This window comes from Gadus morhua, chromosome 6, assembly GCF_902167405.1.
Source record: "Gadus morhua chromosome 6, gadMor3.0, whole genome shotgun sequence".
Taxonomy (NCBI): Eukaryota; Metazoa; Chordata; class Actinopteri; order Gadiformes; family Gadidae; genus Gadus; species Gadus morhua.
In genome coordinates this window covers 3,717,801-3,730,300 of record NC_044053.1, presented here as the reverse complement: position 1 = coordinate 3,730,300, position 12,500 = coordinate 3,717,801, and the positions used below count along the sequence as shown (strand labels likewise).

The 12,500-nt window shown below is 49.0% G+C and overlaps 2 protein-coding genes across 3 annotated transcripts in view; one reads left to right on the top strand and one right to left on the bottom strand.

Annotated features, from left to right (window-relative positions):
* Window positions 1–3,625, bottom strand: part of vwde (von Willebrand factor D and EGF domains) — a 39,879-nt gene extending 36,254 nt beyond the window's left edge. Inside the window, exons 1-3 of the mRNA XM_030359194.1 lie at window positions 3,219–3,625; window positions 1,303–1,493; window positions 500–752 (exon numbers count right to left, since the gene is read on the bottom strand). Of these exons, the coding sequence (XP_030215054.1) occupies window positions 500–752; window positions 1,303–1,493; window positions 3,219–3,291 (517 nt within the window). The 5' untranslated portion in view covers window positions 3,292–3,625. The remainder of the gene's footprint in view (window positions 1–499; window positions 753–1,302; window positions 1,494–3,218) is intronic.
* Window positions 3,626–6,013: 2,388 nt separating this feature from the next.
* c6h7orf78 (chromosome 6 C7orf78 homolog) lies at window positions 6,014–9,242 on the top strand. Of its 2 annotated transcripts, XM_030358851.1 has the most exons (5): window positions 6,014–6,156; window positions 7,249–7,653; window positions 7,948–8,032; window positions 8,308–8,459; window positions 8,791–9,242. In XM_030358851.1, exons 2-5 carry the CDS (start codon window positions 7,582–7,584, stop codon window positions 8,875–8,877), a joined length of 396 nt encoding a protein of 131 aa, XP_030214711.1. In that variant the 5' UTR covers window positions 6,014–6,156; window positions 7,249–7,581; the 3' UTR covers window positions 8,878–9,242. The 2 variants fall into 2 exon arrangements, with proteins under 2 accessions (XP_030214711.1, XP_030214710.1); XM_030358850.1 differs by lacking the exon at window positions 6,014–6,156 and having other exon boundaries at window positions 6,868–7,653.
* Window positions 9,243–12,500: the final 3,258 nt, after the last annotated feature.

Here is a 12,500-nt window from a genome sequence, read left to right as displayed (position 1 = left end):
GCACATTTATTCTTTAAAATAATATTATTTATTGTTAGCTGTTGTCAGCTCTACAAAGTTGTAGCACTAGAACAGAGACACAGTAAGTGAGAGCATGACCTCATGGTGAATGTATTTCCATTCATACTAGTATTTTGATAGTAATGTTCATAATCTATCGGGTTGCTTTTTTTCTAATTCCTCTGCGCACCACTTGATAGCAGCTTGGTACGCGTACCACTGGTGGTACTGGTGGCTACTATGGTACGCGTCAACTGGTGGTACGCGTACCATAGTTTGAGAACCACTGCTCTACAGTATTTTAGCCCATTCTGTGTATAAGTTGTCAGCTACAGAGTGTTTTTTGGGAGAGACACGCTGAATAAACACATGTTTTCAAACTCCAAAAAAAATTGCTTGACTACCGTAATCGTGATCTCAATATTGACCAAACTAATGGTGATAATGATTTTCAGGATTGAGTGACAGGATGTATTATGGTCTGTGCGCCCCCACCCACCCTGGGCGCAGTAGCCCATGCAGCCCTGAGTGGGCTGCAGCAGGTAGACGTAGAACGAGCCGCAGTTGCGCACGGCGACGGGCAGGCGGTACAGGCAGCAGTCGGGGGCCCCCCCGGGACTGGGGGCCCCCCCGCTGGGCCCGGGGGGCCAGGTGGCGCAGGCCGTCAGCTGGGCCAGCCCCAGGGGGCCCGGGAGGGCCTCGCCCGGTCCCAGGGACAGCCACACGGGGGCCTGGGTACCACAGTGGTACACCTGGAGGGGGAGGGGGGAGAGATGGGGAGAGGGGGGGAGGAAGGGGGGGAAGGGGGGGAGGGAGAGGGATGGGAGGAGGGAGGGGGGGGAGGGAAGGGGAGGGAAGGGGCGAGCGGGCGGGAGGGAGGGGGGGGGGGGGGAGGGAGGGAAGGGGGAGAAGGGGAGGGAGGGAGAGGGGGGAGAGGAAGGGAGGGTGGAGAGGGAGGGAAAGGGAAGGAAGAGAGAGAAGGGTGATAGAGGGAGACAGGAAAATTAAAGAGTGTCATTCGACAAAAGTAGAAAAAAGTAAAAAGTAGAAAACAGTACTATCGTTATGTATAGATTTTTCTTGCATGAAGCATTCAGCCCCTTGCTTACCCCCAAACAAAAACCAACAACACATCAAAAGACAACAACATGATCAGCTGCATTAATTATGCTGTATTCATTAATTGCATTAATGTACATTTCAATAAAGCTTTGGCCCAACACCAGCCTCCATCACGCCCCCCTAATCAACCCCCCCCCCCCCCCCCCCCCCCCCGGCGCTGGAGGGGCGCGGCGGTCCTACCTCCACACACCGGGTGGGCATGCTGGCCGGCTTGTCGAAGATGAGGAGCTGGTACCAGCCGGGCTCCAGGGCGTGGTCGCACACCAACTCCTGCAGGGGGGGCTGCTGCGGCCCCCCGGAGCGGAAGGCCACGCTGCGGTACGGGTTCCGGAGCAGGGCGTGGCCCCCCGGGGAGCACTCTGGGGGGAGAGCTGGAGACGGGACAGGGGACGGGGGGACGGGGGGGGGTGTACATGAACACAAGAACCTCTGGGTCGATACCAACACGTGGACGAATGAATCAGGGATACGGGAGCCAACAGACCTGATGAACACATGAACTAATGACCCCGATGAACTAATGGGTGAAGGAATGCACGGACTCATAAAGAATGATCGATCGCTAATAAGGGATCAATCTGACCACCTTCACACTCAAGTGTGAGGTTGCTTGGATGAGGGTTCTGGAGAAGGTTCTAGATAATGTTCTGGAGAAGGTCCAGGAAAAGGTTCAGGAGACGTTTCTGGAGAATGACGCAAGCCGCAAGGCCGGAGGGGCCAAGCAAGCGGCCGGTTGGCACCTGACCAGCCTAACAACAGTCCCCACCTCACCCTGAGAAGCTCTCAGACACCACGAGAAGCTCTTCCTGCAAGCTCCTTGCTTCAGTGAAAAGTAAAGAAGGTTCTGCAGCCAAGCATAATAAGCTGACACCCCTGGCAGGCCAGGAGGAAACAGAGCTGGCCGTGGCGGCCGGCAGGAAGTGAGCGCAGATATCTCTGCTCCATCTGAAGATCAGCTTCCCAAAAGCGACGGTAGCAGAGAAAGCAGCTCTTGGCATTCATTGAGAAGCTGTAATTCTGAAGGTCAGCGGGAGCTGTCGTCCTCTTGGCTGTGGACTGAACCACTAAAACCCTCTCCAACGGAAGGAATCCTTCTACTTGTGCCTTGGAAGGTGTGATATGCATTAGGATGGAATCCACTTTGAATGTTTGTTTGCAAGAGGATATTGAAATATATTGAAAATGAAACACGTATGCCAATTCCTTGAAAACATACAAAGGATCGTTTTTTTATGACTGATAGAAACCACATCACTATTTCACTTAGCAGCTACAATAAAGATACCCAGGCAGGAGTGTGTGGTGCTACTGCAGATGGCAAGGGAAACCTATAGCCCAAGGGAAAGGGAGTATAGAAGATTCAAGATTGTATAATATAAAGAAGGAGAAATTCTAGGAGAAGGAGACAGTTTAATTGTCTGGGCAGAGTCCAATTGCAGTGAAAGGTGATCTGCTGTCTGATTAAGACATGGTGTTTCGTGTGTGTGTGTGTGTGTGTGTGTGTGGGGGGGGGGGGGGGTGAACAAGACCCAGCAGGCGATGACAGCATCTCTCCAGGGGCTGTCCACACACCCATCCGTCTCAACAACAACAATAGACCCTGGTCCCTCGCTTCCCTCCTTCCTATTGGTCGGATCGGTCTCTCACAAGAGACCGACCTCAACACCGGCGGTGGTGGGCGTCACTGGGGAGCCGATTTGTCGGCTCACCTTCGTGGCCCCTGGAGCCAAGAGGCCAAGGGCTCCGCCGATAAGGAGCAGGAGGAGGAGAAGGAGGGTAAGAAGGGAGCAGTGGCCGTGAGACTGGCCGTGGTATGCGCCCTTGGACGACAGCGCCGTGATGGACGAGGAGAGCTCCACGTTTAAATGCAACACGGCATGTCTAGCAGCTGGACAAATGGACTAGAATAGCCCGAAGGAATCCGAGAGCTGTAGCCTACCTCTGGGTTTGTTATAAGCGAGAAGAAAGCATATAAATACCGGGTGCGTTTTGGATCCTCTCCCGGGCAGAGTGTGTCACAGGGTTAATGAAGCATTACGCATGCAGTGGCCTCAAAGTAGGCTACGGTTATTTCACATCGAAAGTTTTAAACTCACCTGTTTGAAATTGCATTTCTTTAGAGAACAATAATAAAACATAAGGGAACACTTTGAAAAGTAAAAGTCCCATCGTCCTGCAGCAATCCAAGTCCGCGGGGTATAAAAAAAAACCACGCTTTTCCTTGCAGAGGTGAGTCTGTAGTTTCCCTTTTTTCAGATATTGTAAATCTTGATCTTAAATAATGCTCCCCGCTTCTGGGAACAAAGCTATTACCGGAGGGTCGACGAGCAACGCACTACCGCAGATGAGGTCGGTGTGCCTCGGAAGCAACATCACGCTGTTAGGAGGGGCATCCAGCCACACGGCATCCCCCGACATACCACCGGCTGGGGTACCTACTACCTTCTCCGTGCACGACTGCCTATTACTCTAGACTTAAGAGTAACAGGCAGTCGTGCACGGAGAAGGTGTCATAGGCTATATGGGAGACATTGCAGTGTTTTGGTTTGGATATAGTGCTGGAAAATATGTGTGTGTGTGCGTGTGTGTGTGTGTGTGAGTGTGTGTGTGTGTGTGTGTGTGTGTGTGTGTGTGTGTGTGTGTGTGTGTGTGTGTGTGTGTGTGTGTGTGTGTGTGTGTGTGTGTGCGTGCGTGCGTGCGTGCGTGTGTGTGTGTGTTTTTTGGGGATGTGTGTGTGTGTGAGTGTGTGTGCGTGTGCTGGTGTGTGTGTGTGTGTGTGCCATGACTAACATGGACATTTGACTTGTGCGAATTGATTTTTTAATCACTTTTAAAAGCTTTTAAAATTGCATTTGTATTCTGCCATTACATTCTATGTATTCAGTTGACCTCAGTGACAACATACTGGTCAGTAATAAGATCGTTTTTTATTTTGGACTCCTCAAAACAGATACATTTTCTTTTGTAGATTATGAATGACAGAGCCAGAATAATAATTCAACTGATGAGTTAGAATAGGCCTGCTAAAGTTCTATATCTGTGATCGTTGTCACGGTAAGCTAAACTGCTTAAATGCTTAGCCAGCCGCTATGTACATCAACCGCCTCTCGCTCTTTCTGCCAACAAACAGATGAAGGCCAACATAATTCAAAGTGTTTACAATCCCTGTTTTTCATTGTGCATAATAAAGGATAAGTGTTTACAGAACCATATTCTATAAAGCTCTACATCCCTCAGTCATAAATCATAATGATTATTCCACTAGTTTATTGAAATGTGATGCTGCTGGTCATTTACAAGACAGAAGAAAAGGTGAATCGTAACATCAACCCATGTAGGCCTATTGTGTCTTCTTGAAGGGTCTTATCCACAGGGGTTATGTGGGCTATGTTGAGATCGAGCCGTCTGTCGCCGTCGGACGCGTGTTGTCAGTCTGACAGCCAGGAGAGGAAGACAAGCGGGAGAGCCGTTCCCCTCGTAAATCTCCACGGCCCTCGTCCGGCCCGGCCTGGAAAACCCATCACACCGAAAGGTCCTCAGCCACACTCGCAAACAACCTTCCGAGCCTTTGTATGGTCTTCAGGATAGCAGAGACCCTTGTCTTCATTCTACTGTAGCATTGTTGATCATGTTGCTTCACAAAGCCTCACTAAACTTTACTACCACTGTGTTCATGTGGATGAGGTCTTCTGCTTGCACGGTTCACTACAGGACCTGCGGAAGTCAGCTAGTTGGTTACTGGTCCTCCATCCTACTGTCACCTATACTATACTCTAGTCTAACACAAGCCTTACTGAAACCTCAAACATGACCCCAATTGATTCCGGCTCATTGTCATTTTGGTGCATAGGATTTTATTTTATTATTATCAAAATGTTCTTCTCTCATGATTCCGAATGGAGCAGAGAGTACAGATTATATTTTAAACTGTATTAACCACCATCGCCCCACCGTCCAATCACCTGCGAGATCTGTGGTCCACAGATCAAAACAAATCAAACCCAATACGCCTGGACACCGGCTCCCAGATTTACTTTCAATCCACAGAAAAACGATTATATCCCATTGATTAGCATCCCTTGTGCGGCTACAGATAGCGGCTAGGCTACAGTGAGCGAGGAGGGTCTATCTGCCCGCTGACGGGGGGGGGGGGGGTCAGCGGGCCCCCTGGTAACAGTCGACCCCCTCATTGAAGTCCTCTGAGGCGCCCGCTGCTGGGCTGGCCGTAAATGTCAGACGCTCACAATACTGAAGCGCCAGGGAGAAAGACGTCTCCTTTATGAGGGCCCCCCCCAGGAGAACCGATCCAGAGGGCCTGGGATCAGGTTTCATGTTGTGATCCCGGACCCCTGCCCAGCCAGGCCATGCACCCACCTACCGGGTGAAAACAGGATCAACCCGCTGCACTGTGTCCCACTGCTGCTGGCCCACGCAGAGCTGTGGGGGTTTCTGGAGGTTTGGAGGGACAGGGTGGACTAGAGGGGTGCCCCCTTTGGTTCAACCTCTGAACCCTGACAGTGTGACGGCTGTCACACATGGACTGGGGTGCTGAGATCTTAATTGGTGTTTAAAAACGAATCAATAATATGTTTTTATAAATGACCTATTTCTTTATTTATCCTATAACCACTTACTATTGAACTGTTTGACTCATATTCCATATTCCTCATAGTCATGATTAATAAAGTGGATGTAAAGTGAGTCAAGTTTCACATTAAAAACGCTCCTAAATGCTCTCTAAATGCTTAACTCAACTGCATTCTCACAGGTTTCGTTGCTTAAAAGGGAGTTAAAAAAAAAAAAAATGCTATATCTACAGTTTGTTTCACTACGGAGGGGAAAGCATACATTTCGGTAATGCGTCACTTCGTGCATAGATTAGTTCCCCGGAAGTTGGTCCACTGCCGTACCCGCCGGCGTTCTCAGCAAAATTGGATTTTGGAATCAGGTTAAGAGAAACCCAAACGTTTCGTTGGCGGCGAGATATCCAATATTCTGGTCCCAAAATATCCTAGAAGAGCATGGACTGTGAAGGTCAGTTACTGTGTAAAATGTATTATTTGTGTGTTTCGGTTTTACCAGAGCTCTCTGGTTTTTATGGAAGAGGATTAGGACGTGAATTTTTTTGGAGTTCCGAGTTTAAAGTCTGTATTCTGAGAATTAAGGCAGTTTTCTGACTTTAAAATTAGAACTCAGAAAATAAATCATGGGATTAGGACCACACGTGGCCCTAATCCCCTTCCCTATTCCACATATTGTCTGCTTTATAGCGTTTACAAAGAGTAGTAGTAGTTGATATCCCGTTTTTATTATTTGATCAAAAGGAACGCCGTATATTGTCACAGTGTACCAACGAATACAACCCAGCTTGGAGTCCAAGCAATGCGTTCGTCAATAACGAATAACCCAGATACTCCAAACCAACCACATGTCAAACAATTGGTTTAGTGTGAGACAGCTCCCCCTAGTGGACGTTGACTCAGCTGCGTCACTGACCGGTTCATCCGAACTCAACCTGGTTCAGGTTACAAGCAACCTTAACTAAAAAGGATTCCAAGTGATTTATAAGTACATGGATTAATATAATCACTAAATAAATTGATAAACGATTGTGACTTTCAAGGCAAGAATAATGATTGTGTATTAAGCATTCCATATTATATATCATTTACTTTATTAATCCCAGATTGCAGTGTAAAATACTGTATTGTTGGCACAAGGAGGGCTCATGTTGTTCCTGGGTTGCTATAGCGAATGTTTTTGTGTTCGCAACTACCGAGCTCAGCTTTTGTCTGTATATTGTTCATGAGATGTCAACTTACCCCCGTTACTAAGCAACGTCAAAGTGTTTCGGTCAGAGATGGAGATGGCGAGATAAAAAATGCCACCATATAGAGTCAGGAATATAAAATACTTGTGCTTCCTTGCATTTTTCATTGTATTTGGATTATTGATAATATATTATGTGCATAAAGGAATCTTATGTCGGTCAATAAGGAGTTATTCTTCGTTGGGGAGAAAAGCCTACAGAGAGAACTGCATGCTTCTCGGAAGATTCCTCTAACCATCATGTACCCGAACTCTCCCGACCCTTTTGACCGTAAGCGGCTGTTCTCCGCCAGACAGAACTTGGCCGCCAGGCGGAGCCGGTGCAGAATATCTCCGTCTGAGAGCGAGTCTGCGCGCTCAACGGGGGACGTGTGGAGCATCCAGCCGCCAGACTTCTCTCCCAAACTCTACACGTCCCTCTCAGATCCCGGGAGGGACAGAAGATTGTCCCGACGTTCTCAAGCCCGGTCCTCCCTCGACTCAGGCCGTACCCGTGGACGAGATGTCTCCACGGTTTTGCACGTGAAGCGCGTTGTAGCGGAGGCGTTAGGGGGTGAGACCCACGGCCGGAGGGAGAACAGGAGGTTCATCACGTCCTACAAACCGCCGGATCCTCTTGAAGAGGAGCTGATGTTTGTCAAACTGGGGAAGTTCCCGCCTTCAGGTCCTTACAGGAACCCCCGACCGCACGACTTCCGACCGGTACGGAGAATCTGTGTTTTTCTAAAGATTTATTTTCGCAATTTTGATGCTTTATTATAGAGAGGAAGGTATGGGAGGGGAGGACATGCAGCAAATGACCACAGACAGGATGCAAGTTTTTTAATCTTTATCTATCAAATAGAAAATAAATGAATTTTGAACAGTATGGAATTATGTTTTATTAATCTCTACGCCAATCAAGCTTGAGAAATGTAATATATATTGTTATACAATATGTGGTGCCAAAGACAAGCGTGAGAACAAGCTCACTGCTGCTCTCTGGTGTCACTACAGCAGGACGACGACCTTCCAAACATGGCCGCTGTGACCAAGAAGGACCCCGGCGACCTGGAGTTTAAACTGAACCACCGCGACATCTGTAGGAAGTACCTCACATCAGTAGACTATAGTTGTATATATCACACATCAGACCACTGTGTTCATGTGTCTTATGAAATTCTGTTGTAGTATTCAGCTGGTGACGGCTTTCTAGATTTTGTCTTTACTTATTTGAAACATGAAGTGTTATTGAGAGGAGAAGGCCGGGCCTAGGGAGGCCACCAGGTAGAACCAAGGAGTCTGGGTTCTGGGTGACTTTTTCTGCTTGAATCTCTGTTTCTTCAGGTCACTAATACGTTGTTTATTTTCCTCCAGTGAGGACTACCGGGTCCGAGTCCGACCGCACCTCTGGAGACCAGATGAAGACCGTGCTGAAGATGAACACCTACAGGGCAGTTGAACCAACATGGGACCTGCGTCTTCTACTGCCCAGGACACAATGGCCGCCCAGATCAGCCTCCTTTACGGTACGCAGACGTTTGTCTCCGTTCATCATATCAGCTTTGCCGTGGTTGGTTAGTTTATTTCGTTTATAACAAACTCTTTATTTTTAACTATGTTGTGTGTTGTCTGATTTTTGTTTTGCATATATGTATATTATTGCCACACACACACCCCCCTTTACAACACTATCCAAACCAATAATATAATAAAAGTGATATTATTAATTTACCATAGTAATAAAACTGTCAAGTCATCTCACTCTGAACAGTCAAATTAAAGTACATTTCGCCCACAACCCAACCATGCACCTCCTAAGTAAGAAGCTAAGTATTAACGTGGGACTGCACCTTCCAGAGACACCGACGGAGCCGATCTGTGTACAGCGCCTTCATGGAGCGAGTGGAGGAGAAGCTGTCGAGGTCCTGGACTCACAACCCGTAGAGACCACCCTGGCTAGCACCACTCTGGGCTTCCGATGTATCGACTCTGTATGTTCTGTGACTGCATTAACAGGCGTTTCTGTTTAGTTACCTGTGTCTGTATGAACCCACAAACGGGCGGCATGTGACTCGGGAGGTAGAGCGGGTCGGCTGGTAACCGGAAGGTTGCCAGTTCGATTCCCGGCTCCGCCTAGCTGTGTGTCGAGGTGTCCCTGAGCGAGAAACCTCACCTGGACTGCAATATTGTAAGGCGCTTTGTGTGGCCACTGGTTAGAAAAGCGCTGTATGAATGCAGTTGATTTGCCATTAAGAAATAAAAGGAAGCCAATTACAGTTGACTGAAATAAAAACTATTTGGTTGTCCTAGATTTTTTTTTTTTGTCATCCATCCATGTTTTCAAAATGTTGACATCCATTTTGAGCTTTTTCTTGGATTCGTCGTTCATACAGGTTTGAATGAACGACGAATCGAAGAAAAGTCTTCAATTTAACTTCATCAGATTCAGAGGGGGAATATCGAGATTCACCATCTTGAATCATCAGTTAAATTCTGAGTTGGAATCTGTGTTAATGGTGAGAGTCTGACTTGATATTATTAGGGAAGACTCTTCTTTTCTTTTCACTCTCACTCTGGTCCTGCTGGACACAAAAGTTGACCCCAGCCGAAAAACTGGTCAATCAGCTCCAACCCAACTGAACAGGGGAAAACACACCAGTACCACACTGATGCCACCTGGGGGCGCTATAGGTCGTATTTATTTGAGGTAATGTAGCCTAATGTCAGGCGTTTATGTGAGTTAATATTTCTGTAATCATTTCGGTTATTGACTAGCCAACTATATGAATGGTACTACAATCAAATGTAGCTGCATGCAACGTGTGTATGTTAACCTTAGCAGACAACAAGCGAAAATGTTCAATAATTCCTTGAAATAAGTTGAATTTTAGGGAATCCATTTTATTTTATTTTAATTACCCACAGCTCCATATAACGCCATTGGACATCGCAGGTTTTGTTTAGGATACTTTATGTTTTAGCCACTTTTGGTTGCTGATTGTACTTGGAAGGCTGAGAAAGCCCCGCACTGAAATGCAGGACACTATCTGACCACATGGGGGCGATGTGCGCAAATGCTGCGTAGTGGAGGTCAAGCGGCGATATGTCTTTATTAACTACTCTCAACCAGCCTTCGTTACAATCTAATTAAGGCCTAGTTCTTTTTTTCAAAGTAACAAATCTAATCCTATTTTATAAATGAAGACAGCCCAAATTCCCCCCAAAAATCAATATGATGCAATGAAGCTGGTAAGTTAATAAGTGAACTTAACAAAAACGAAAAGAAGGCTACTCATTAAAACACAAAAAAGGATAATGAATTAGACTTTTCCATCAACCGTGAATCTACAATGTTTAAAACATTAACTAGGAACTATGCACAAACGGCACAAAAGTAAAACCAAATGTAATTCTACTCATCTTCATAACACATTTTGTACATTTATTCAGGGCTTCCGATGACCTTTCACCGGATTACAAAAACTGACACTGACAAAGTAAATCCTGTTTGGCAGTTTAGTCCTCTCCTAAGGATGACGCATTCAAAAAGTGCACGTGCGTTTGTGCGTTTGTGTGTTCGGTGTGTGTGCGGGTGTCTATTTTTGTGTCGGGGTTACATGTGTCACAGTAAAGGTCTCGTGTCCTGCCCTCGACCCCCGGTGACGGTCAGGAATCACTCAGATTACAGAACAGGAGTCCGGCCCATCAGAGTAACGGCACCAGAAATGTTCGGCTAGTCCGACCCTCAATAACCCCAGATACATAACTCAACCCCTCCGCCCCTGATAGCCATCTCTCCAACAGATAAATGTGATCTTTATATTTTTAAAGGCACATTTCACAGCCTGACAAAAGCAAACCCCCCCCCCCCCGCTGAGAAATAATAATCTTTAACCGCTCCGACAAGCGCACCTCAGCCAAAACCAACAGCTATACCCCGTCCTCAACGCCTCTCAGCGTTATTGTTAGCTCGTAGTGGCGGCGGCGGCGGCGTTGGCGGCACGAGGGGGGGGGGGGGGGGGGACGTAAAAAAAAGTCTCCTCAAGGTAGCGCGCGCATCCCCCCAGGGTATCCCCAAGCGCGGGTACGCTATCACCTCCGTCCCGGATAGCGTACCCGCGCTGGGGGAGTGTTGCGCGCGCTACTCTTCACGTCTGCCACTGACAGCCTGTCAAGGGCCTCACAAAAGGGGCCCCCGGTGAGTAAGGTGAACAACTGGTCTGGTCACTGGGGGGGGACGGGGGGGGGGGGACGAAGAGCAGAGCCGAGCCGTCCGGCTAGCAGTTTATGACCCCTGGGGTCCGTTAATGCAACGGCCTGGAGCCGCAGGAGCCCGGCTGGAAGGGAGCAAGTCCAGGACCAGGGGGGGTGGAGGTGTGTTGGGGTTGGGGGGGGGGGGGATGGAGGAGCAATAAGGAGGCCATCTTGCCCGGGGGTGTCGTCCAGGGTGAGGTGTCACGACTCCAGGTGGCGGGGGGGGGGTGAGGCAGGGTCGTTGCGGGTCGAGTGCAGAGACTTGTCCGACCACTTAAAAGCGAGGCTGTTTCTTACGCCGGCGGTGGGCTTCGAGAGTCCGAGGTCGTAACCGCCAAATGACAGGGTGTCCGCGGTCGTCCGCAGGGGGTGGCACGACGAGTCACGGCGGGATTCTGCGGGACGAGGGCGAGCGTCGGAGTTCGCCCTCGTGTGCGCTGAAGGGTTTTGAGGACGCACGGACGAACGTGAGCGAATGCTAGAAAGACGCCTGGGGTTAGGAAATGGACGTGAGAGAGTGTGTGAAAGTTTCAGTGAGAGTAGGGGTTGCGTTTGTTCGTTGCAATGTTTGTCAGAGTTTTTTTAATCATGGCCTACATCGGCGAGAAACGCTCTATGTATTCCGTGAACACACACCCTTTGTGTGTTCCCATCTGAGTAATAAAAAATGTTTTATTACCCAGATGGGACATTTGGGAAATATATGAACGTACTCATACTAATGCACATTCAAGCACGTACACATAAACACAGACATATGAACTCACTGTCAGTGACAGACGTGCACACACACCAAATGTACACAATAATGTTCCCCTATCCCAAAACACACACACACACACACACACACACACACACACACACACACACACACACACACACACACACACACACACACACACACACTCACACATTCAAACCAGTTCTCCAGCCATCCCTATATCCCTCAGTGATGGATCTCTCCCGGGTCTCGAACACATAACCCGCTGTCCAGACCCCCAGACCCCCAGCCCGCTTGCTCCGGGCCCCCCCAGCTCGCTCTCTCCGGGGCCCCGGGACGGATGGAGCCTGGCCGGAGCTGGGACCGTGTGCGGCCCCGGGTTCCCGCCATGGGGGTTGGGGAAGGGGGGGGGGGGGGGGGGGGGGGGGGGGGCTGATTTACGCCACGGCTCCGGGGGGCCTCCCACCGCACAGCTGACCCCTCGCTGGCTGGGGGGGGGGGGGGGGGGGGGGGGTCATACCAAATGGACGTCTGGGAGCGGCTGGTCCGAGGGTCCCAGGGGGGAGCACCGCACCGTGGCTCCCTAGTCCCC